At 48.7% G+C, this 25,253-nt stretch overlaps 1 protein-coding gene and 1 long non-coding RNA gene across 7 annotated transcripts in view; one reads left to right on the top strand and one right to left on the bottom strand.

Moving 5' to 3' along the window:
• The window catches only part of SLC6A11 (solute carrier family 6 member 11), a 123,040-nt gene that overhangs the window by 33,206 nt on the left and 64,581 nt on the right, over positions 1-25,253 (top strand). For all 3 annotated transcript variants that reach the window (XR_012060785.1, XM_072941855.1, XM_072941856.1), the window contains exon 6: positions 19,751-19,885. Coding sequence is in view for 2 of the 3 variants with exons in the window: in XM_072941855.1 (XP_072797956.1) it covers positions 19,751-19,885 (135 nt within the window). In the remaining variant the exon portion in view is untranslated. The remainder of the gene's footprint in view (positions 1-19,750; positions 19,886-25,253) is intronic.
• On the bottom strand, positions 5,140-7,890 carry LOC140686820 (uncharacterized). Of its 4 annotated transcripts, none has more exons than XR_012060790.1 (4): positions 7,803-7,890; positions 7,497-7,649; positions 7,190-7,299; positions 5,140-6,447 (listed from the first exon to the last, which is right to left on the bottom strand). It is a non-coding gene; the product is annotated as an uncharacterized lncRNA (long non-coding RNA). The 4 variants fall into 4 exon arrangements; XR_012060789.1 differs by having other exon boundaries at positions 5,140-5,553; positions 6,138-6,447; positions 7,497-7,849; XR_012060787.1 differs by having other exon boundaries at positions 5,140-5,553; positions 6,074-6,447; positions 7,497-7,849.

Genomic DNA, 25,253 nt, shown 5'->3' on the forward strand with positions numbered 1-25,253 from the left:
CAGTTTCCTTTTCTTTCAAGGGTAGCCTGACCGCTGCAGTGACAGATGGGGGCTATGCTGGTGTCACTAGTGAGAGAACCTCTGAGTTGGGGGCCCCTGGCAGGAAGAGCATGACGGAGCAGGGAGGACGTGGGGTCCGCATATACAGGAGCCTCCAGGCAGGAGTGACGTATAGGCTGGCTTTGACAGATGTGATGAGAGCAGTGACAGACAAAGGTCCCAAGGGGTATCTGGGGGAGTAGCGAGAGATGGCGTGAGCTTATGTAGAACGTGGGCCAGATGGCCAAGCAGGGGCTGGTGTGTTACAGAGGCACCCACTTGCCAGCGGCCTAGGGACAGTTGGCCAGATCAGTCCAGTGCAGTTGAAGTTGACGGGGTGTCCCTCCAGAGTGCCTGCAGAGCCCCTCCTCTCCACCCCTGAGGCCATCTTTGTCCCGTCAGCATTCAGCCAGAGTGGCAGAACCAGAAGGAGATCTATGTATTGAGAGATTCAGTATGAGGAGCTGGTGATTGTGAGGGCTGGTTGGCCAAGTCTGGGACCCAGAGGGCAGGCTGCCCACAGGCAGAGGTTCTTCACCAGGGAGACCTTGGTTCTGCTCTTAAGGCCTTTCAGCTGATTGGATCAGCCTGCCCAGATCGTTTAGAATAATCTCCTTTGCTTCAAGTCAACTGATTATGGACTTTAATCACATCTGTAGAACACCTACACAGCAACACCTGGACGAGTGTTTGATTGAATAACTGGGGGTGGTAGACTCGCTACCTTGCACGTTACAGGGCCCTCCCAGCATCTCCATCCAGGTGTGTCCACCTTTCACCTGGATGCTGGCACAGGAGGTCACCCTGCTGTAAGCCCTGCCCAGGCCTGGACCGTGTGTCTGTCACTGCCAGACTTTGTGCTTCCTTAACTGTGTGTCACTCTTCCCCTCAGAATGCTCAAAGATGAATGCTCCAACATCTACAGCACCTACTTTGAATTTAAAAATTGCCCAAACAATATTGTAACTAGCTATTTCAAAGCAAAAAATAATCCCCCCAAATTGTCCACCTGTTGCCCTCTGATCCTTATATGTGTATAACTGTAGTTTGTACCTCATTTAATCATAGCATGATAGAACTTAATGTTTTGCCTTTTTCATTAACAGTTCACCACAGAGCAGTTTCCTCGTCCCCATTTGGCCGAAAGATGGTTTTTAAATTCCATGGTATAAATATTTCATGACCTCATAAACTATTCCATGACTATTGGACTCAAGATATTTATAGGTTTTTTTGATGTTACTGAAAATGTTAAAGAAAACACTTTATTCTCCTGGCTTTCCTTCCCCCAGGAGATGATTTTATTAGGAAGATTGCAAGGGGTGAAAACTCTGCCAGAATCACCTGTCTTATCTGCCCAGAAATCCTCTGTCCACTTCCTCCTACTGCCCCTAAGCCCCCAGCAAGGCTGGGCACCCGCACCTTCTCTCTCCTCATGCCCAGGTATCTTCCCCACGACATTCTTTTTTGTTGTTCTTAGAGGGGTAGGTTTATTTATTTATTTATTCATCTTTAATGGAGATACTGGGGATTGAACCCAGGACCTCATGTATGCTACGCATATGCTTTACCACTGAGCTATACACTCCCCTCCCCCTCCCCCTTCTCCATTTTTTCCCTCCTGACATTCTGCTCATGGTTGAAGGCCCAGCTGAAATCGGTCCCGGCATTTGGGAAATGTTAGGGTGAGAGATGTAAGACTCCTTCATCCCAAATATTCATTCCCTCAAACCTGCCTCACTTCTCCCTACTTTCTGCCCGCTCTCCCTTCTTCTCCATGCTCATCTCCCCCCCGCCCCCGGGTGAGCAGGGTGACTGGCAGGCGGCACTTTGTCCTCTTCCCACTCTGACATCCTCTCCACCCTGGTGTCTCTCCCTCCTCCAGGAAGCCTTCAGGGGCTCCTCCCACCCTCATCCTTGGTCTTCTCTCGACTCCCCTGATGGGTCTCATGGCCAGCAGCACCCAGCTGTCCCGCACTTGCCTGTCATTGCCTCATGACTGCTGGGCTCATGGGCCCAGAGACATTTCTTACCCCGTAGGGCAAATATTTATTAAACATGCCCTGTGTACCATGTCCTGTGCCCAGGACTCAGATATCAACTCTAAACAAGTGTAGAGGCTAGAGTTTAGGCAGAGGAGTAAACAGGCAGTTACAAAATATCCCTGTGCTGGGGCTAAATGTGGCCCTGGGAGGCAGTGGCATCCAAGCTGGCTGGTAAGTTACGGATGGTTATTAATTACCCAAGGGCAGAGGAGAAAGGCGATTTCAGGTAAAAGGAACTGTGTACAAAGGCCAAAAAGCTAGCTTACATCTTTTTTCCCTCCCTCCTTTCTTTTTCCTTCCCTTCTTTCTCTTTCCTACGCTCTTTCTTTCTCCTAATGTATGTCAAGAGCACATCCCTTGCATTTCAGGGGCCCTTATGTATTCCTCTGTTCCCAGGGTAAGCCACACGGTAGATACTGGGAACCATTGCTTATTGATTCAATCAGCCAACAAGTGATGCCTCGCATGTGCTCAGACCCATTGATTGATTGAGGTGAAAGTTCTAAAGGATTTCCTGAAAGTCACACAACTGAACTCTCTCCCCCACCCCAACTCCCAGTGGTTAAGGAAACAGCAGAGGGAGAGGAGTGGAAAATGAGGCAGGGCCTATGGGGATTGTGTGTGATCATGTGCAGACCCTTTCTGGGGAGGACGAGCCAATGGAGGGTGACTGCAGGGAAAGTGAGATGCAGGGGCCACAGAAGCTAAGGAGGCAGACCCACCCAGGTTCAAAGCTCAGGTCCTCCCCCAAGCTAAGGAAACTGCTTTTACAGAGCACCTACTGTGTGCCCGACATTGGGCTGGGCACTCTGGCTCATTGTCTAATTTAATTTCACAACAGAGGGTCAGGTGAGTGTCAGCAAGCTCACTTTGTAAATGAGACACTGTCCCAGAGAGGTAAGTGACATGCACAGGGTCACACGACGCATCGTGGATGCAGACTGAGGACCCAGGTCTGCCAAAAGGGTCCCCAAACCAGTGTTCTTCCCACTGGTGAGTGCAGAGCCCTGAGTAAGTGGTCAGCTTCCATCCTCGCCAGGTGAACACTCATCCACCCACCAGCCCGAGTACTCACCACGTGCCTGGCACCATCAGTGAGCAGCAAGGAAGTGTTTAGGCAGGAGAGAGCAGAGCCAGGTGGACAGGGCTGTGAATCTCCGCTCTGCCCCAGCCCAGAACTTGGTGTGGGCCTTTCTTTGCCTCTGAGCTGTTTCCTCCACCTTTGCGGGGGCCGTAGGAGCACGCATCTCGTTGGGTTGCTATAAAGCTGGAGTGAGGTGATGCCCATAAATACTCAAAGGGTGCTTGTCGCAGAGTAAATGCACAGATCACAATTGTTTTTATTTTATGGCTTGTTATTTCTATAAACCCATTCTCCGGCTTAGAAGTTTTCAGTCTAGTGGGGAAGTAAGCTTGGATTCAATCACTTGAAGATAATTAACACAGTTTTGTAGTGTAGATTAACTGTTAAATGATGGCTCAGTCAGTGCGGAACAGAGTTTGGATAAGGAAGGTGCTGTGGCCCTGAGTGGTCTGGAAAGGCCTCCTGGGAGAGGTGGGATGTGAGCTTCACATTGAAGGACAACCAGCTGGAAGGCTGGGCCAGGCCTTCCAGTGGAGGAGGGGAAAGAAATGGAGACTCAGGGTGGCTGTGGCGGTTGGGAAGTGATAGCCTGGGCCAGACTTCAGGGTCGGGCTAGACTAGGTCCCATGGGTAGTGAGGAGTCATTGAGGGTTCTTGAGCAGGGGAGTGGAGGGGTCCCCAGTGGACCTCACATTCACTCTCTGCTGGGCAGCAGCTGTCTTTCCTGTTTGGCAGACACCCCCACCCCCACCCTGCAGTGAGAACTTTGGAGCAGATGGTAATTCACTGTGCAGAAGCCAGACACGATCTTTTTCCTGAATCACAAGTGTGCTGTGTCACAGTCGTGTTGGGCCCAGGACGCTGACAGTGATGGTATCAACACCAGGAGACTGGTGCTGACTCTATGCCGGCCCTGGCACCACAGCCTCTACACGCCCTGGTTATAGACCCAACACCCTTGTTCATGATGCAGTTTAGAACACTCCTTTTACCACCTAGAAATGCAATCCATGAATAATCTACCAGCACAGCAAAGTTCGGGAAAATCGATAGAAAACCCCAGTTACTTTTTAAAGGGAAAGCAAAAAGGAAGCAACTTATAGCAAAACAACATATGTTTCAATATGTAAATACTCGGGCACCACAAACATAACGGAGTGGACAGGTGCTGGACGGTGGGCAGTGACTGCATTCAGCTGTGAGACAGGAGAGCCAAGACTCTGTCAAATGTTGTCAGTACTTTCCCCGCGTGGTTTACGTCTTGAATAAGAGCTAAGCACATATGTTATTATGGAATCGCCGTGAATGCCATGGCTACAGACGTGGACTGACTGAACGGGATTGCATTGGCTACTCAGACTCCAAGGGTGGCGTCGCCGTTAGTGACATGATTTTCGGAAATGATGAATAACATTTGCTAAAGTACTGAATAAAAGAGAGTCCAGTCCACCTTCAATTTATATGGTAATTGCATTTCTGGAAAATTCAGCTTATTTTAAAATGAGGTGAAGTACACTTTGAGGCTGTATGTGAAAGAGTCATACTCTAGGCTTCGTGACTATAGGCAACACACACACGAGTCTGGTGGCACATTTCATGAGAAACAGGGCAGTTTTTTTGTGTGGGGGGACTGTCCCCCCACCCCCGCAGGACTGCCAGCTTTCCTGGGCCTTGGTCATTAAATGCTGCACCTTAGTCCTTGTGGTGACCCGAAAATAGCCCTATGTGTCTCCAGGTCGCCCTTTAGAGGACAGTACTGCGTGTGTAGCAACTGCCAACTTATTCAATTTATTTAACCTTCACAGCAATCCTTTGAAGGAGCAGTTTTCATTCCCACTTTATGGATGTGCACACTGGGGCTTGGAGAAGTGCCATAACCCGTTCAAGGTCCCAGAGCGGGGACCAGAACCCTCTGTTTTTCTGCCTCACCATAGCACTTAATACTGCCTTAACATGCCACATGCCTTCAGATTATTTCAACAGGCCTTTATTAAACACCTACTGGATTATAGGCACCCCAGTAAGCCCTGGAGACAGGAGGCAAAACATCTAAGATGTGGTCCCTGTGCACCACATATATGATATACAGACAGGGTAGGGGTCACAACCCAGGAAAAGCATAGAAAGAAGTTCAGGCAGCCAGTGCACAGTCCTTGAGAGGGAGGGACAGGCTGGATCGGCAGATGGGGCCAGCTTACGAAGGGCTTGTCGGTGAGCATAGTAAAAAGATGAAAGCAGTGGAGAGCCACGAGGGATTAAAGCAGAGGGGTGGCCTGACAGGGCTTCCTTTATAGAAGGGCCACTGTGGTTGTGGCATGTGGAATGCATACACGGGAGCCCAGGCTGGATTCCATGTAGTGGTTGTTCAGTAGGAGGTGGTGGCAGCTTTGAGGAGAGAAGAGGACAGTTTTGAGAAATATGCAGGAGTGAGAATCAGGCCCTGGTGGCTGAATGCAGGGGGTGTAGGAGACAAAGAAGTCCAAGATGAACCCAGCCTCCTGGCTTGAGTGCCTGTGCTTGGTGGTGCTGTGGGGTAAGACGGGGTGATGTGGGGGGAGGGATAGGTTTGGCTGCAGTTGAGGGAGAAGGCGTCTCTTTGGGGACCCATTATGTTTGCAGTGCCTCTGAGACTGCAGGTGGAGGTGTTTGGGCAGTGGACAGGATGTCTGGAGCTCAGGAGACAGGGATATGGTATGGGGTCATCAGCATGTGTGTTAGGATTTCTTTACCTGGGGCCCATGGGTGCTTCAAGGGACCCCGGAACCCCTTGGAGTTATATAAATTGATGGGCTCATGTGACTAAGTACCTATTTCTAGGGTGAGTCCATAGCTATCAACTGATTTTCAAAAGGGTCTGTGTCCCCCAAAAGATGAGAAGCCTCTGAAATGCCCTGTTTCAACTGACCTAAGTCACACGATTATTTTATATCCCAGAAGGTACTTAATGCTCCCAGTTAAGAAGGACATACATCAGAAGCAGAAACACTTCTAGTTAATCCGCTTTACGTTGCCTTCACTTTCGTTATTCCTGTTGCTTTGAAGCTTCTTTATCTCCTCCGAAGGAATCAGCAGGTTCTTGTGTCTGCAGGTGTGTGGTTGAGGTGTGACAGCGATCAGCCTGCATCACTGCAGTAACAGCACAATGCAGCTTCATCTACTGGTGGTTATCTCCTTAGATCCGTAAAGTGCTTGGTTGTTTCTTTGCAAGGATATGTGGGGTCCTGATCATTTCTCTAATGATTTATATTTGCTTCACAGAATCAACTTTCAGTCCCCTGTCTGTGAAACACAGTGTAATCTTTTAAGAAGACATTCTAAACATCAAACAGCAATTGATTCAAATTAATTTAAAATATTTTAACCCACAAAGCCCATAACTCAACAGAAGTGATAACAGGACCCTCTCTGACCCAGGTCCCTGACGCTCAGAGAGTGGTAGCTACATTGGAGCTGCCACCTGCAGCAGGGGGGTGGGGGTGGGCATCCTGATTTCAGAAATATTAAGGTAAATAGTATTAAAAGTGTGCATCTTAGAACTGATGGAATTCAAGCTCTGGGAACAGGTGGGAGACTGAGGGAGAGAATTGAAGAGAATAACGGAGGGGTAAAGATAGGGGCTTGGGGAGCTGAGGGTTAGAGGAAACTGAGTTCTTAGGAAGTAGCGGAAGGCTGGGGCAGGCGTGCCTGGAGGAGGGCAGGTGAGGGGGGCCCCCACCGCCGGCCCTGCCTGGTGCAGGCAGCATCAGTGCAGTGAGGGACTGCGGGGCCGTGGACCCCAACTGTGCAGCTCCCCTTTTGAAAGACTTTATTTGTGAAGAGGGGAAAACTGAGCTAACTCCAAGGTGACTCAGTGGGGTTGTCCTGTGAGTGACACCATCCAAGAAAGGGACAGAGGAGGAGGATCAGGTTGGGGGTGGGGGGAGTAATGGTTTTGGTTTCAAGCACAGGGAGTTGTAGGTGGGAAAGCCAGGTGGATGTCCCCGTGGCGCGAGCCAGAGGTCAGGGCTGGCTCCTCACCCACCTGTGCACCCTCTGTGCCTCCCGCGGTATCTGGCATGTAACGGATGCTGGTCAGCGTTGGCTGGCTGATTGGCCGATTAATTGACGGAAAGAATGTGTGAAGAAGTGAACCTGTAAAAGATAAAAACAAAATCGTCAGGAAAGGAAGCGGGAAACCAGAAGCACCCAGTGAGGGAAGGGTTTTTAACTGGGAACTGGGAGAAAGGCAAGGGCTACGAAGGTATTAGGTTTGACTTAACGGGGGGCCCTGGCATCCTCAGGGTGGGTTCCCGAGTGGAGAGGCGGGAGACACGGCCTCTCGCCATCACCTGTGGCAAGAACCGGAGGCACGCATAGATTCTTCTTTCAAGAAAGGAAGTTGTTTTGGAAGAAACGTGTTGCACCTAGCACAGGTGATCTGGGAGGGATCCGTGTTGCTCAGGACGCCTGAGGAAGGAACCAGCGGAGCACAAGTCACTGGCCTGTGGAATGAACAGGAGGGAATCGGCCTTAGAGAACAGGTGATGCTTGTAGGATCCAGGCAACATCTTGCTTCTTCTGGCTGCAGACACAGCCCCTGGGCATCAGCTCTCCTCTCCCCTCCATCACCAAGAGCGTGTTGAAGAGGAGAGGACCTGGGGTGGTGCTTCTCCTCCGATGGCCTCCCTGCACTGGTAAACCCCTGCCCGGAATTTAACGGTGTGCTTTCACGGTGCCCTGGGTCTCCATGGCAACACCAGCCTTCTAGTCCAAGAGAGATGGATGGGGTTTAAATCATTATTAGCCAAGGTACCAATGTGTTTTCCTGGCAGTAAATAGTAGCTCCTAATGCCGGTGGAAGCTTGGCTGGGCACTGCATGGAGTATTTATGTCGCTTGGGCTGGTCTGGGAATTTGTTTTCATTTTCGCGGTCTTCGTGGTGGAGCTATATAAAAATCAATAGCATTGACTCTCTAGCTAATCTTAATTCACCATGAAATGGGCTTAAACACCAGACTCCACCAGCCAGTGGTTTTGTTTGTTTGTTTTTGTTTTTTTTTTTAAGATTCCTGTGAACAAGGACTTGAATTGGGCTAAACCATGTTCATGAGTGTGCTTGTTCTGTCTCTTGTCTCCTCTGGGCCCAGCTTCCCTGCCACCAGGCAGATCTCATTTCTTTCCTAGAGTGAAGGTCCCAGGCTGAAGTGCCCCACGTGCTGACCCTCATGCTGTGAGGAATTTATTCTCACAATGCGTGCTAGATCAGGACTCCTTGGAGCAACAGGACAGCCTGTGACCCATCAAAGCTCAGTTGCAGGAGGCCCTCTCTGGCTACTCCGCTGCCGCCTCAGCTGCCCCTGCGTGTCCCTGAGCTCCCATTGCTGCTGCCCCCTGCGTGGTCCGTCATTACGCCTGCAGGTGTCTGGGGCCGGCTCATTCATCAGCAAGATCTCCAAAACCAGCGCAGGGCTTGGCACCAAGTGGGCTTCACACATGGCTGGTGAATTGAATTAAACAGAAAAGTCCTTTACTCTCAGATGGAGAGGCTCAAGCAAGAACAGAGAACTGTCTACCCCAAAAGCCTGTGGTAGACCAGGGATTATGTCCTGTTCTGTTCCATTCATTCTCGCTGGGGTCTGAATGTGCCCATTCACCAACTGTTTACAGTCTACGTAGGCCGCTGCAGGAAGCATTTTGAGCCCACAAAGATCAGGCCTTACCCTTCAGTAGGTCCCAGCCTAGAGGGAGAGGCAGGTGTAGAGAAGGTAGAATGAACAAAGGGATCAAAGGGAGGAAGGAGAGCTGTCGACTGAGGGCTGGTGTGTCGAGCTGCTGTGCCTGGAGCTGCGTGGACATTGGCTCACTTGATTCTCACTCTTGCTGCGAGAGGTGGGAACTGTTACCCACATTCCAGGGCTTTAAGAACCCACAGCTCAAAGGGATTGAGTCAATCTCCCTCCATTTTATCCCCATTTTAATGAGAATATCAAGACCTGGAAAAAACACAACTTGCCAAAAATCAGTCACATGCATAGAAAGTGCCAGAGGCAGGGCTTTGATCTTAGTTTTTCTGGAGTTAAGGCCAATCGCATGTCTGTGTGCTCGGTAGGCTGTGGAAGGAGCACATCATCCTTCCTGGATGGCCTGGTGTTAAGTCCTGGAAGACGTAGTAACTGAACTGGTCTTGAAGGTTGGCGAGATTTTGGTACATAGAAAAGAGGGAAAGGAACTTCCTAGTGAAGGGAATGACAGAAGCGAAGGCTTGCCCAAGGGAAAGTGCAGGATTTGTTCAGGGAACTCAGGGAGATGTGGTGGGAGATGAAGCTGGGTGGACTGTGGGGGACCTTGAATTCCCCGTGGGGCTGGTTGAGTGTAGGCTTTGGAGTTGGGTGGATCAGAGCTTGAATCCTGCCTCTTTCTAGCTGGGCCACTGTGGGCCAAGTACTTGATTTCTGGGTGCCTCAGTGTCCACCTCTGTGAAATGGGAATGGTGATACTAGTTTCTGTCTTTTAGAATTGGACAACATAGGGATAAAGTATGTAGAGCCAACGGTGAGTATTACTCTCATCAGTGTATCATCACTCGGTATCTCCTGATCTTCCGTTCCTCCTGAACTGAGCACCTCTTAAGCCCTCTGCTTCCACCCAGGATGGCCCTGACTAGTAAAGCATAACACCATGGGCTCTCAGGGTTGGGCCAGGCCGTGGGTGTGGATGATCTTTTGGTCCCAGTCACCAGCAAAAAGAAAGAAGAACACCATCCCCTGGGCTCCTAAGATGCTGGGATTCTTGCCCACAGTGCCCCAACCCTGAAGGTTAGGTTAAATGCTGATCTAATCCTTCCCTCCTGACCTACCAGGGCTTGGAGTGGCATTTTGGGTCAGTATTTAAGAAATTTCAGCCACTTTCTCTCCATAAGTTGCATCCAAGCCCCCAGCAACCATGTACCACTCCATGGGGTGCCCCTGAGCTCCTTCCTCGCCGGGCTCCTGGAGGCCCATGAAGGCTGGTGATGCTCACTGTCCTCGCTTCTCCAAAAAAGTCTGGCTTCCCCTTTACAGGGTAAGCTTTATCCCTGACATAAACATGTTTGTAATGACACTGCTGGAACCCATCCTTCCCTTCGATTCAGTTTTTGAGTCCCTTTTATTCTTTTAAATTGGAATTTGTTCTTAATTGGTCCATCCTTGTCTTCCATTCCATGTAAGAACCCTTTCCAACCCCTCAGCTGCCACGGCTTCTGGCTGGAGTTGGGACTCCAGAGGATTCTTGTCCATAGTGGCCACTTTGGCTCATCCCCACTGCCCTCCATCCTTCATCCCAGAGTCTGGCTGCTGCCGGTCCTCAGGATGGCAGTGCACACTTCCCTCTGTCCTTAATCTCTGGGCCCTGTTCACCCAGATTTTCCAACCAGTGAATTACCACCTCTTTCCACCAGCCTTCTGCTGCCACCACACCAGCAGTCACCCCCATTGTCAGTGAGAGGACTTTCAGGAGACACTCCTCTGTCCCCCCTTGCCTCTCTGTTTGCATTCTTGAACCCCTAGATGTGTTGTTCTCTGCCAGCCAAGGCCACTTACTCACTGGGCTGGAGGGCACTGCCTATTGACCCAGCGATGCCAGCAAAGGCAATCCAGTCGTTGAGCAGTCAGTGTCTGCGTGTCGTGTGCTCTGGGTGGTGATCTCCGGTCTTCACATTGACCTTTGAAACAGGTGTTATCCTCATTTCACACTGGGGAAGACAGAGGCTTAGGAAGGCCTCAGGGACCTAACCCAGGCACGCATCTTTGTACCTGGTGCTAGGGTCCACACTATCAGGGTGTTTTAAACTATGACAGAGGTGGTTGGAGCTGTGGCTTACCAAGAAATGGTGGTCTCTCTGGCAGGTCTGCTCTAACTGCTCCTTTGATTTTATGGACTGGACCTTTCTGCAGACTTTCTGACTCTGTTTATTCCCATTCCTGGTTGACCCTAGGTGTAGGGTGGTCACTTTCAAGAGATCAGCCTCAGGTTCCTCAGTTGTCCTCAGCATCATCTCCTCATTCTGAATAGAAAGGAATAATGTGGGTCATCTGGGCTGGTGCCTTCATTTAAGGAAATGTGATGGAGACTGAGAGTGGGAGCAGGCCTTACCCAGGATCACAGAGGTGGTCAGTGGTTAGATATTTAGGTTACATGTTTGACTCCTGGTGACAAAGACCTCAGAGAGGAATAGCAGAAACAAGATGGTTCATTTCTCTGTCCTGTAACAGTCCAAGTGCGGGCTGCCTGCTTTCAGGGACCCAGACTCCTTCTGTTTTGTTGCCCTGCCTTCTCTTGGATGTCACCCTTATTTTCATGGTCTCAGATGGCTCACTACCTGGTCTTCATTCCCACTTGTGGGAAGGTCAGGAAGGAAAGGATGGGACACAACCCATCCCTTTAAGGGCACAACCTGCAAGTTGTGCATGGCAACCTTTGTTCATATCTGATTGGCCAGAACGTAGTCACATGGCCACACCTAGCTGCAAGAGAGGCTGGGAAGTGTCCTTGTTCTAGGTAGCCATGGATCTGGTTGAAACGTAGGGGTTTTGTTACTGCGGAAGAAGGAAGAGTGGATCTTTGGTGGGAGGCAGCTCGTGGTAAATACTGCTGTGATAGAAGGGGGCTAGTGCTGGTCATCCCACCCTCTTTGCTGTTTCCCAGCTCTAATCCTGTCCCTGATTTCCTCCTCAGCCCAGCTCAGGAAGGATGCCATGAAACATGGATCCCCAGACAGGCCAGTATTTTGGTATATTCTTTTAGGCTCCACACATGACAAACTATTATCATTACACATACACACACACACACACACAAAACAACACTTTAACTTCTCATGGAAATCTTGCTGCATTGCTAAAGTACTGTTATCTCCTTGAATAGTGAATAGCTTCACTATTTCCTTATGAAAACATGACTCTCTCCACCTATTTAGAGTTTTGTTTCTTAAAGCAGACAGAATGTTTTTTCTACACTCACTGTTTCTGTTAGAATAGTCTAAGAACATCGTTCAAAATGGTGAAGAGGCCAGATATGTCCATGGTGACCCCCTTCTTCAGATTCTTATTCTCCTGGCATCTTGTTCCTGGAGATCAGCAACATCTTAGTGGAAGTTACGCCAGACTGTTTGGTGCCTGCTATCATGTTCTTTCCTGGGGATTCAGGTTGTGCTCTCTCAGAATCCAAAGCTGAGAAGAGTCTGTTGGTGTTCAAAACAATGATTCTCTAAGGATTGGATGTTCAGTACCATGCTTTCCAACCATATGGCTTGGGCAGATGTACCCCAGACACAGAGGCAAACATGGCTAGAAGGAAAGTAGGGGACAGCTGGGATAACACAGTGTTTCCTAGCCTGGGGTTGTGGGTGATGATGAGTTGCTGCCCTAAGCCAGGCAAGCTGGGCCCCTGAGGTTAAGGACAGACAGAGGACTAAACAGGAGTCGAAAACAGAAAGGTATTGTCTGGCCAGGTTTGCAACAGAGATCGCAGCCTGTGTGGTGGAAAGAGCCGATTTCTGATCACTTACAGCTCTGTGACCTGGAACAAGCCACTTCTCTCTCAATCCTCAGTTTTTCCTTTGTCTGCAAAGTGATATGAAGGTCAGTTAGTGACACTGTATGACGCATCTCAGGCACCTAGTAGGTGATCAGTTGCGGGCAGTGTCTTCCAGTGCTTCAGGTAGCTGGCCCGCAGAAGGTTCAGGGCAAGTCAGTGTCAGGACCCTGGATAGCTCCAGGGAGTCCTGGTCCTTTGAAAAGGGTTGTGGTTGATGATGGACTGTTCTAGAAAACACTGCCGTTGTGGGATGGACCTCAGCAATCATCCTTCTTGTTTTTCTCACAGATATGGGAAGTGTTCTTTTCCCTGGCGGTCCACAGGATAAGTTTAGAGATACACGAACCCAGACTGAAGAACATCCAGTCACATAATGAGACAGTGCGCCCTTTTCATGTGTCTTAAGGCAAAAATGCAGTAAGCTGGCTTATCTCTTCGCACCTTTCTGACACTTGATGATCTTGCTTTTGAGCAGAGAACACGGCTAAGGCTCAGAGCCTTTGGCTAGAATTTAATCACATTTTATCTTCATTGCGTTTATTTTTGCATTTATCTTCTATTTGTGGTAAGAGATAATGGTTTTTAGTTTATGGTGGCAAGTCACAATTTTCTTATTATGTATATTTATTTAATGTAAGAGAACATATTGATACATAGGAGATATTAAGTAAATAATACAAAAGTGATACATGTATATGGTAAAAAAGGGGGGGATGGTAAGAGTGATTGCACTTAGCATTAGTTTACCCCTGCCTCTTTGTAGATGGTAAAATATCTGCTCAGAGAGGTTATGGAACTTGCCCAAACTGCCCAGCACATTGGATCCTGTGACCCTGCGGTCTTGGGTCCTTGTCCCTGCACCACCAGCTAGCCCCATGCCTTTTGAACAATGCTCAGCTTACAGCTAACCCCATTATCCTAGACGATTTAGGGAGGAGCAGCCCTCTGCAATTTTCATGGCCTTCTCAATGATCAGACAGTCCCTCTGCTATGAAATAAATAGCTGTGTCCTGGAAATAGGGGGGAAAGACCCGCAGTTTTAGTATTGGAATGCAAATGAGCAATTAGAGTCAATTAAAACAGGATACAGTATAATTACCACCAATTGTGCTAACCTTTATATTCAGAAGGACTTGACCTGCTGAAAGGAAATTAAACAATAGTGTAAAAAAAAAATCTCTTTTTTAAACCAAAGGGTGTGCTTTGGGCAAGAGTCTCCGTTCAGAGGCCTGAAAGGTCTGAGATGAGACCCTCCTTCCTCCACGCCCACCTCTCTGGGTCCCAAGCCACTACTGGCAGTGGCCAGGAACAGCCAGGCTTGCTGGTACGTTGGCAATGACCGCATTGTGCCCGTAACCAGACCCTGCATAATTTAGCATAATGCCTGAACCCTTGGCTCTTCCAGGCAAATCCTAGGGCCTCAATCATCCTGAAAATGAACTTTGTACCTAAACTTCCTTGCCCTCCTTCATTGGGCTGGTCTGTCTTTTAAAGGCAGATCTCTTGTGGTTTCCTTATTTCTGAACACTCCTTAAAATCTAATGCAATTTTCTGAACCCCATTTTCTGTGGATCCAGCATTTCAAATGGACAAAATACAAATGCTATTCGGAAGACCGGCATTCTGACCTCAGGGCCCAGATATCAGCCTACTGACTTGTTTCTCTAACATATTTATTGAGCACATTTTACGTGCCATATGCCAGCCTGGGCACCGTGGATCCAGCAGGGGAAGTAAAAGACACAACACCCTTTCCTTGTGGAACTTACTTGTTAGAAATCTCAAGCTTACAAGGCAATGAAACAGCTGACAGAGAACCGCTGTAGTGCTGGGAGGGTGCTGGGGGACTGGGGGCTAGATGTGGGGTGGGGGTCCAGGAGGACGTGCCAGACATGGTTTATAGGGGAAGAGGGCGGCTCCTGAGGCAAGACTGAGATGCTTCAAACCCACCAATGGGGGCCTCTGCTGCCTGATGCGGCAGATGGGACGGTGACATTGCAGCTGGAAGGCAGGACCCCTGCCTTTGAGGAATCCTCAGCCTTGTGGGGATTCAGGCATACCCAGGGCTAACACTGTGGGTGGCCCGGGGAGCCAGGATGGACTTTATGGACAAAGAGAGGCATGAAAAGGCAGGGAGGCCCGGAGGAGGCCTGGCACACTCCCCAGCAGCGAGGAACCTGGCACAGCGGAGAGCAGAGTGCTTGGGGGAGGGGAGGAGGCCGGTCAAGTCGCACAGCAAGTCGGGGCAGCGCCAGGGTTGGAGCACAGGGTCGTCTGACTCAGAGCCCAGCCCTTTGCTCTATATCCCACAAGCCTGAGCGTGAGACTGGGAGGGAGACTCAGGGACAGGAAGACACAGGCCAGACTCGGAGTGTTAACACTTGGGCCACCATGTGGGTTTGTCACATGACTGAGAAGAACGGTGACGGGGGGCCCTGGGGATAAGGATGAAGGGGTGAGGTGTAGTTTCCAAATGTAGTTGGAGATCAGGTTGGCAGGACTTGCTGCTGCTGCTGGGACATGGAGGAAGCTGAGGCCAGCAGCAAGGCAGACCCTGGCTTGAGCTCCTGGAGGACAGCCTGGAGGTGCCTCCGTGTCCCAGTGGACCAGATTCTGTGCTCATTTCCTCATTCTTGGCTGGTTCTGTACCTTCCTTGCCTGACTGAGCCTTTCCCATTCCTACTGGAGATTCAGCTCCAGCCTCGCCATCACAGCCCGCAGAAGGCTTCATCCCTTTACAGAGACCCTCCAGCCTGTCTCTGTAGCCTCCTTTTCTGGCTGCACGCTGTGCCAGTGGGTTCACGACCCCAGGCACCCCACTCACACGCACACATTCAGCAGTTCTGTCCTTGAGCACAGGACCTGGTCTTACCATTGTCAGGGCCAGGACTGAGGCCCTGCAGCAGACTGCAAGTGCATAAGTGAAAAATGGACCAGACCAAGGGAAACAGATAGTGGGTTTCTCCCCAGTTGATGATGGCACTGTGTGGAGTCCTGTGCACAGCGTCCTAAGGTCACATCCAGGCTTAGGTGTATTGTGATCAACTAGTGATGTCTGGCAGCAGCACAGGAAGGGAGTGGCTGCGTGCATGCCATTTCTGTGCAAGCTCTTGATGACAAATTCTGTTTGTTTGGACCTTCTGCAGCTGTTCTCGGGAAAAATCAAAGGTGATGTTCACATGTCCGGGATAGAGGCAGATTAGAAGAGCCTTTTAGAAGAGCTGGGCCAGCGCTGCGTTTCAGCTTTCACACTGCTCTCCACTTGTGTGCATTACATAATGATGCCCCTAAGCCACCTTTTGTACCCTGACTCGAGGCTCTCAAACGTCGGCTTATAAAGGAATTTTTCTAGCTAATGCCTGCCAGCCAGTGGTTTCATTTTGGCAGCCTGACTTCGTTGTCTGCACTGTGGTCTCTGGGCAGTTCACCTGAATATTTTCTTTCCCGTGTAGTTTTATTAAATGAGTGTAAAAAGGAGAGTGTGGGTGCCCGTGGAGGGAGTAGCGTTTTCCTAAAAATAATATAGGGCAGAGCATCTACTTAGAATTCTGAACAATGGAATTGCTTCAAAATAATCATCAGCCATTTAATAAATCATGCCACTGTGCTGACCGAGGAGCAATCTACTCTACATGTTGCATTTGGCCAGGCTATAAATGCCCCTTAATGACACGCCAGTGGCCCAGTCCACTCCAGACAGACCAGGCAGAGCACAACCAACAAATGTAGTCACATCAGGATGATCCCACAGATGAAGGACAAATTTCTGTGATTTTCATTTGTTCTTGTGTTTTACATGATAATGTTCTTTTCCCTAAATTTTGTGAGCATTGGGGGTTAAACTCCAGAAATGTCATGAATCAGGTCTTGGGCATTCTGGATAATTAATCTTCTGCCATACAACAGAGAACAGTAGAAATTATACAGTGAAAGCAGTAGATTTTAGCCTCCCCAGCTTTATAGACATAAGCTGGTTGACTGGAGAGTGGGGTCATTTTGAAGGAAGCAAATCAAGAACTTATGAAATGCTACAGATGTATGACAGTTTTGTAAGCTAAGAGAATGGAGATTTTACAGCACTCTTAGGTCTCTGGACAGGAATCATCAACCCTTGTTGCTTACTGGTCTCTAATTTGCTGCTGCTGCTGCTGTTGTTACTATTATTATTATTATTATTAACTGCTAGCCTCTCATTATATATTTGACTTGCCTTCACCTTCTCTGGATTACATTATATATGACAGCAAGAAATTGTTTGGGGCAGGGTGTAGCTCAGTGGTAGAGTGCGTGCTTAGCATGCACAAGGTCCTAGGTTCGATCCCCAGTACCTCCATTAAATAAACAAACAAACAAACAAACCTAATTGCTTCCCCCCTCAAAAAAAAATCACCAAAACATTTGAGAGGCCAGTTGGTTCAAATGAATATATAGAGCTGTAACTTAACAAAATTAAACCCTGTTTCTTAAAAAAGGGATTGTTTATATTGATGACATGACGGGTAGCTTGAGCCGAGGGTTGATTTGGGAACAGGGCTGCCGAAGCTGGTGGGTTGGGGCTGTGAGAAGACTGAGGGTGGCCTCGTCGCTGTCACCATGGGTCAGGGTCTGCGTGAGGTTTCCCAGCCTCCCAGGTTCTGTCGGCAGGACCCATTGACACCACCCCCGATGGTTCTCATTTCCCGCTTTTTGCGGACGGAGTTTAAATCGCTGCTTTGTTGCTTACCAACCAACTGACCTGCCTTCTCTGAGGGTCATCTCTAAGATGGGGAAGACAGCACTGAGTTTGCGTTGCTGTCGCGAGAGTCACGTACACAGCCTGACAGTCGACTGCATGAGCTTGAAGTCATCCGGGCCTCCTTGTAAATCTCGCATCTGCCATTCCTTAGCTGGGCCACCCTAGATGTGTCAGCAGTGGCCCCTCTGAGCTTCCTCATATCTAGAAAGAGGATAATCATGATTATCCAAAGAATGAATGCCTGGTATGTGGAAGTGGTGAATACACGTAGCCCTTTCTATTGTTGTGTGTAAAGTGCCTGGCATGTCCTAGGATTTGTTCCTTCTTCCTTCCACCTCTATGTCCCAAGTCCTCAACTCCTGTTCGTCCTTTATGGGCCAACACCTGGAGCACCTCCTTGGAGGAGCCCTCCCTGACTGCCCCTGAGGTTAGCCGCTCCCTTCTCTGTGCTCCACCATCCTTTGTGCTCCCCGATTACAACTGTGTATTATTCATCTGCCTACATTATCTTCCTACATCGCTGGCAAAAGAAACCCTGCATCGAGAGGGGTGAGAGGCTCCAGCAGTGAGGGAGGGGTTAAGGTGGTAGGTCTTAGAGCTCAGGTTCTTTACCCGAGGAGTCTGAGCCTCTGAACCATCCAAAAGCTGGTACTCACATCTGTTCTTTGCACACTTGTTGGAGGAGGGGGAAAGGGGAGGGTCTGTAGCTGTCGGCAGATGCTCAGAGGTGTCCATGGTCCCAGACATTAGCAAGTTGCTGCTCTGAATGGATGGAATAGGCTGTTCCCACTGGGAGGAAGGAGCTGAGTAATGAGAAGAGAGAATGTGACCAGGGAGGAAAAAGGAGACCAGGAGGGGACGCTGAGTCCTGAGAGGACCTCAGGGAGGGGCACGACCCCAGAACAGGAGCTCCTGTGGTCTGTCCGATGTTGCTGTTTCCTTCCAAGTGGCTCTTGTGCAAGGAAACTTACGGAAGATGGTGTTTCTTTCACTGCCTTGATTCTTACACAGAATCCATGGGCTGAAAGGACCTCTCGGGTTCGTCGGGTCCAGTTGCCTGCTTCCAAGCAGACCAGGCTGGAATGATCCCAGGAAAACACCGGGACTTTTCCACTCTAAACAGCTCCCCTCCCATTCCCTTCTCGGTTTTATCTGATCCTTTCCTATCCTGGCCTGTCTTTGGCTGTGAAAACTTGATTTTCATTTAGAGCAGTGATTGTCAAAAATGTGCGTCTTTTACCACATGATCCAGCAATCCCACTCCTGGGCATTTATCTGAAGGAAATTCTAATTCAAAAAGATATTATACCCCAATGTTCATAGCAGCACTATTTGACAGGTAACTGGATAAAGAAGCTATGGTCTGTTTATACCATGGAATACTACTCAGCCATAAAAAAGAATAAAATAATGCCATTTACAACAACATGGATGGATCTGGAGATTGTCATTCTAAGTGAAGTATGCCAGAAAGAGAAAGAAAAATACCATATACCTCACAAATGGAATCTAAAAAAAGAAAAAAAAAAGAAGACATTAGTGAACTCATCTACAAAATAGAAACAGACTCACAGGCATAGTAAATAATATTGTGGTTATTGGGGAGGAAGAGGGTGGGAAGGGATAGATTTGGGAATTCAAGATTTGCAATTATTAACTACTATATATAAAATAGATTTTAAAAATTTTCTTCTGTGTAGCAAGGCAACTGTATTCAATATGTTGTAATAACCTTTAATGAAAAATAATATGAAAATGAATATATGTATGTATATGTATGACTGAAATAATTATGCTATACACCAGAAATTGACACATTGTGACTGAGTACTTCAATAAAAATTTTTTTAATAATTTTTTAAATGTGTGTCTTGACCCATTGGTGAATTGTGACGTGAATTTAAAGGGTCATGACCAGGTTTTTAAAAACTGAACCAATATGATAGAAAATATTGGAGTGCATCACACATGTAAGATTAGCAAGATTTTGTGAAACTCCCTGTTTCAGCTTTATGTGTTTGTGGGGTTGTGATAGCATTTGTATTTCTTTCTTTGATTGTGGCAAAAAATGAATGGAAAGCACCAATCTGGCACCATCGTAGGCACTCCATAGATGCTCATCGGAAGACCAGCCTTGAGAAGATGGGGGCTAGAGAACGGGCCGTGGTAGGGGCTCACTTCTCACCACTGCACTGGGTGGCCCTTTGCTGCTGGCGAGACAGTAGGGGCTTGCCCTGGGGCCCACTGCTGTCCCCGTCTTGATTCTTTCCTCTCCTCCCCTCTCCTGGGCAGGTGGTGTATGTCACCGCGACCTTCCCTTACATCATGCTCCTGATCCTCCTGATCCGAGGGGTCACGTTGCCCGGGGCCTCTGAAGGCGTCAAGTTCTACCTGTACCCCGACCTCTCCCGGCTCTCCGACCCACAGGTAAGAGTTCCTGGCTTCCTGTGCAGTGGCCGCCACCTCTGGGAAGCCTTCTTCATGGAGGCTCAATGGCCCATTGAGTAGTTGGAAGTCTGTGGCCCCCTTCTCAGAATAATACTTTCAATGCATAAATTACAGACACAGGGACTCGAATATATTGAAATACAATCACCAAAACTTTAAAAAAGACATTGGTGATGTGGTAGTGTATGTGCTTCTTTATTGTGACATTAAATAGCAAGATCCAGCATAAGGTGAATGATTTCCACGACTTCAAAGCAGTGATGAGCACAAATGGTATTTGGAGGGGTCTATACTATGATGGAAAATACCTGGGATTTCTGCTGCTAACGGTATTGTGGTTTGTTGCCTGCATTCGTTACTGAAGGAAATGACTTCAGTTAGAGGTCAGTAAAAATAAAAACGTACTTTTTTCCCCACCTGAGAACACAAATCTCTGCAGCTGAACATCTCTGAGGGAAACTGGGTCTTTGCTGGTGATTGTTTTTGTGGGGGTGGCTCACAGAAAGAAAATCATCCGTGACCTGGCTAACGTGTCAGTTGTCTTTGGAAAGGTGTCAGCTATTCTGAATCATGGGTTGTAACTGTTTATCTGAAGCCTCTCTAGGTGGGGAGGGGCGGTGTGCCTGGAGGTGTCTTAGATAAGAGATGGAAACAGCATCTTATGGGTCCTGGGCTCCCAGCCTCCAGGCTAACCCAAACTCCTCCTCCCAAAATCCCAGTTCCCGGAGCATAACCCAGACCAATTAAAATAAACTCTCTGGAGGAGGGAGGTCCCAGGTATTGGTATCCTTTAAAGCCCACCCCACCCCACAGCCGGCAATTCCAACGTGTGAAATGACATATTCACCAGATATTTGAGTGGGTGAGGAGGCACCTGTTTTTCTGTGAAAACAAAGATAGATCGTGCAGTAGAATGTGGAATCTGCATTCAGTATAGATCCTGAGGCTTGTGAGAAATTTCAGATCTGCTGTCTATGGCTTGCAGCCACCCCCTGTTAGGAGAACTTGGATGGAAATGTTTGCAGAGCGCTGGGTTCACACAGCTCAGGTATAGCTTGTTACAATGAATTCAAGTGGATGGTGGTGTGGGACTGTGTGCTCATTTCTGTCTCAGTTTGCCATGCCGTGAGGGCCCCGAGGCTCAGGCCCCACCAGGCACCTGACAGCGGCCGCCTGTGTTGCAGGCAGAATCCCTAGGAAGAAGGAAATTAGCTCCTGCCGGTTGGCCTCACCAACTCCAACCTCTGATGGCAAAGACTCAGTTGAAGAAGCAGTTTTGGAAAACACATTTCCAAAATCACTGGTCTGTGCATTTTTGTGAGGTCTGCGAATGCTGCCTTGATCCTGGGTGGACGTCCTGTTCTCTCCTCTGCTCAGTGGGCTCCCTTCTGCTGGTCCTCAGGGTCAGTCAGTCCCGATCATCCTCCCGGGTTTCCAAACCTGTCTGGTCATCAGAACACCTTGGCACGTGTTGAAATGTATCGTCAAGGGGCTGAGATGGCACCTGGGAATTTGTATTATTAAGAAACTTCAGAGGCCATTCTGATGATCAGAATAGTTTGTGGAAATCCCGTCAACACGTACAATCTTGGAGCTTGCACGCATACACACGTGCACACATGGACACACACCCACACCCACACCTACATGCAGAACAAAAGTGAGGCCGGGCGGTTCTCCGTTTAGACCATCTGCCCTAGTCATCCCGGTTTCTTACCAGCTCCATCCTTTTAGGCGTTGATTCCTAGGCCAGCACTCATCTGCAAGGCTGTTCTGTGAATTGGCCCCTCTGAGCAGTGGAAGCACACAGGGCTGGGAGTCAGGACATGGGTTCTTCCTCTGGTTCTGCCACTGATCCTGAGTGACCTTGGGCAAGTTCTTTCCCTCTTTCTCCTTCTGGGCCTCCGTTTCCCTTACTAATGACATGAAAGGGTGAATTCAGTCAGTGGTTTTCAAAGTAGATTTGGAGACCCCTGAGTTTTCCATGAGCCTGGGTCAGCAAGCTATGACTGCAGGCCAGCTTCAGCCCTCTGCCCATTTTTATAAATAAGGTCTTATTGGAACACAGCTACAGTATGATTAATTTTTAACTTATTGTCTGTGGCTGTTCAGAAGCATAGCTCAAAGGCAGAAATGAGTAGTTGAGGCAGAAATCATATTGACCCCCCTGATTCAAGGGTCCCAAGACCTGCCCCTCGTCACCACCCCACGTTCAGTGACTTATTAGAAGGGTTTGCAAGATACAGACACAGTTATGCTCTTGGATAAGATTCATTTCCATTATCAGTGAGAGAAAGACACACGAGGCAGCATCTGGAGGAATCCGCACGCAGGCTTACGGGGTTCTCCCCCCAGCCAGGAGAGGCTGCGCAGGTCCTGCTCCTTCCAGTGCTGAAATGCAGCAGCGCTCCTGCCCAGAGGAGCCTGTTCCGGACTCCTAGTCCAGGTTTCTAGTGGGAGTGTTTTATGGAGTGTATGGGTACTTTCTGTCTGCGTGATCGATCACAGTCCTCAGCATTCCAGGCCCTCAGCAGGAAAGCAGGCATTCACCGTAAATTGCATTGCTTGTACAAACAGCCCAGGCAGCCTGCTCCAGCAGAATTGAGTGTCCCAGGCATATAAAACAACCGTATCACTTAGTGCCATGGGGGACATCTTAGCGGAGTTCTCAGACACCAGTGCGAGCAGGACCCCCTGGAGAGTAGCATCAGGCCTGCGACGGTAACTCTTTCCTGCACACCTACAAAACATGAAATACTTACTATCTAGTCTTTTCTAGAGGAAGTTTACTGATCCCTGAGGTGGAAAACCCTCAGACACCTGTGAGGGGAAGGTCAGTGGACTTTGACCCCCACCTGAGCCCCCACTGCATCCATGTTGCTCTCTGCCTTAGCTGCCACCAGCCTCATTCTGACCACTACCATCTCCCACTTGACAACTCCAGCAGTTCTCCTAATTACTCTTCCAGAAATGTCTCTTGACCCCTCTAGTCTACTCACCTAGCAACAGAATGATCTTTTGGAAATATAGATCTGATAGGCACCTCTGTTTTTAAATCCCTTCTGGGGTTCCCTGTGGTCTTTGGAATAAGATCCAAATGGTGGGGCCTCTAAGATCCTCCATGAGCTGCCTCCTTGCTACACTCCCCCATTATTCTCCTCCTCTATCCTTCCAGACATTAGAATTCTAGACATTGGGGTCCTTTCTGCCTCAGGACCTTTGCACATGCTGTTTCTCTGCTGGGAACTCTCTTTCCTCCTCAGACCCTTCTTCCCCACCTTGCCTGAATAACATCTGTTCACCTTTTAGGGTTCAGTTTAAACGTTATTTGGTCAGGCAAGTTTGTCCCAACTGTCAACCATGTACCCCTGGACTTATTTTCCAAAGCACTTATCCTGTTTGTAGTGAAATAATCATATAATCATCTACACACACACACACACATACACACATACATACATACATACATACATATATATATCTCCTATATAATTTGTTTCTTGTCCATTTATTTATTTGCAGCATATACTCACTGAGTGTCTATGCTGTATCGGAGATTATTATATTCTGGTTGGGGAAGAAGGCAGTAAACAAAACTAACAAGTAAAAAATGCAGTCCCTCAAGTGGCAGGAACCACTGAGACAAAGTGTGGTTGTGGAGAGAGAGTGCTGGGTGGGGAAGGGCTGTGATTTCCAGTGAGTGACCAGGGACGGGCTCGCTAGGATGGCAGCGTGGAAGCAGGGTCTTGCCCACCACTGTGTCCTTAGTCCCTGGCTAGCTCAGAGCCTGGTACATAATAGCTCAATAAATGTTTGCTGAACGAATGCAAGAGCCAGAGCTATTTTGGTTTCTAAAGAAAAGATTTTGTTGCTTTAGCAAGAAGACTAAAAACCCCCAGCTTGCCAGATCTGTGAGCTGTCATGCTTCTTGTCTCTGTCAGTGGTGGCCAGGAAATGGATGTGTTTGTGCGTGTGTGTATCTCCACCAAAAAGCAACAGTTATTGCTGACTGTTTGGGGCAGAGATAAGGACAGTGACCCCAAAGGGAAAGGAAAACAAACCTCCACATAGCTTGTGTTATTGGAAGCTGTGGTGTGTTGCAGGAAGGGCCCAGCATGGCTGGAGAGGGAGGTGGGAGCAGCCCTGCACCTGCTCTCAATCTGCTCTGGGGTCTGAAAGGCAGGTAGTGAGGGGTGTACAGGCATGTTGAGTCCACATAAGGGTTTTGACGACTCCACAAACTTTGCAGGCTTGTGCATCATGCAAAGCTTGTCTCTTTGTGCCAAGGGAAGGCAGCCTGTGAGCTGGTCAGTAGAATCACAGTGCCCAGCTAGGACATCTGCTCAACAGATAGAGAGATCCTGGTCAGAGAGGCCGAGCTACTTGCCTGTGGCCACACAGCAGCATAGCAACCCAGTGAGGACTTTAGAGCCCAGGGCTCCAGGTTCTGGGCAGGACCACTCCTAAATGAAGGGAGATGATGTCATAAGAAGAAAACAGATTCACACCACCTAGTTACCACTGTTCTCATTTGTACATATTCCAAACCATGATGAAGTAGAGAGCTCTGGTTTTGATTCCTGTTCTCCTGTCGTTGGTAATGTGGCCTTGAGCAAAGCTCCCCACCTGGCCTGGGGCCCAGTCGCCTCTTTCCTAGAATGAGGACCCCAGATTGTACTTGTCTGCCCCATCAGATGGCTGTGAAGTTCAAGTATGATGACTCAGCCCATGGAGGACTTTTGTTTTCCTTTTATTGTTATGTATTTATTTTAACGTGCATTAGGAAAAAATCCGGATATCAACCACATCAGAATACACACACACGCAGAGTTGATCCTTCAACAGCACAGGTTTGAACCATGCAGGTCTATTTATACCTGGATTTTTTTTCCATTAAATTCTGCAGTACAAGACACCGTGTGGTTGGTTGAGTCCCAGGATGTGGAATTCTGGATGCAGGGAGCCGACAACGGGACTTGAGCATCTACAGATTTTGGTGTCCATGGTGGATCCTGGAACCAATCTCTGGAAGATACTAAAATCCACAGATCCTCAAGTCCCTTACTGTCGGACCTCCACATCCACAGGATCTGCACCTGTGGATTCCGCCAACCGCAGATCATGTAGTATTTTCTGCATGTGTTTGGTGGAATCCACAGATGTGGAACCCGTGGATACAGAGGGCTGACGGTATACACACTCACATATACACATGACAGCCCTCCCCACAACCACATGGATACGTATTCTGAAGGATAATTGGGCAAGAACTTTGAAAACCAGACATGAGCAGAGGCTGCCACATCACATAATAAAAATAATTTATTATACATGTGCATAAGGAGGC

This window comes from Vicugna pacos, chromosome 17 (genome assembly GCF_048564905.1).
Source record: "Vicugna pacos chromosome 17, VicPac4, whole genome shotgun sequence".
Classification (NCBI taxonomy): domain Eukaryota; kingdom Metazoa; phylum Chordata; class Mammalia; order Artiodactyla; family Camelidae; genus Vicugna; species Vicugna pacos.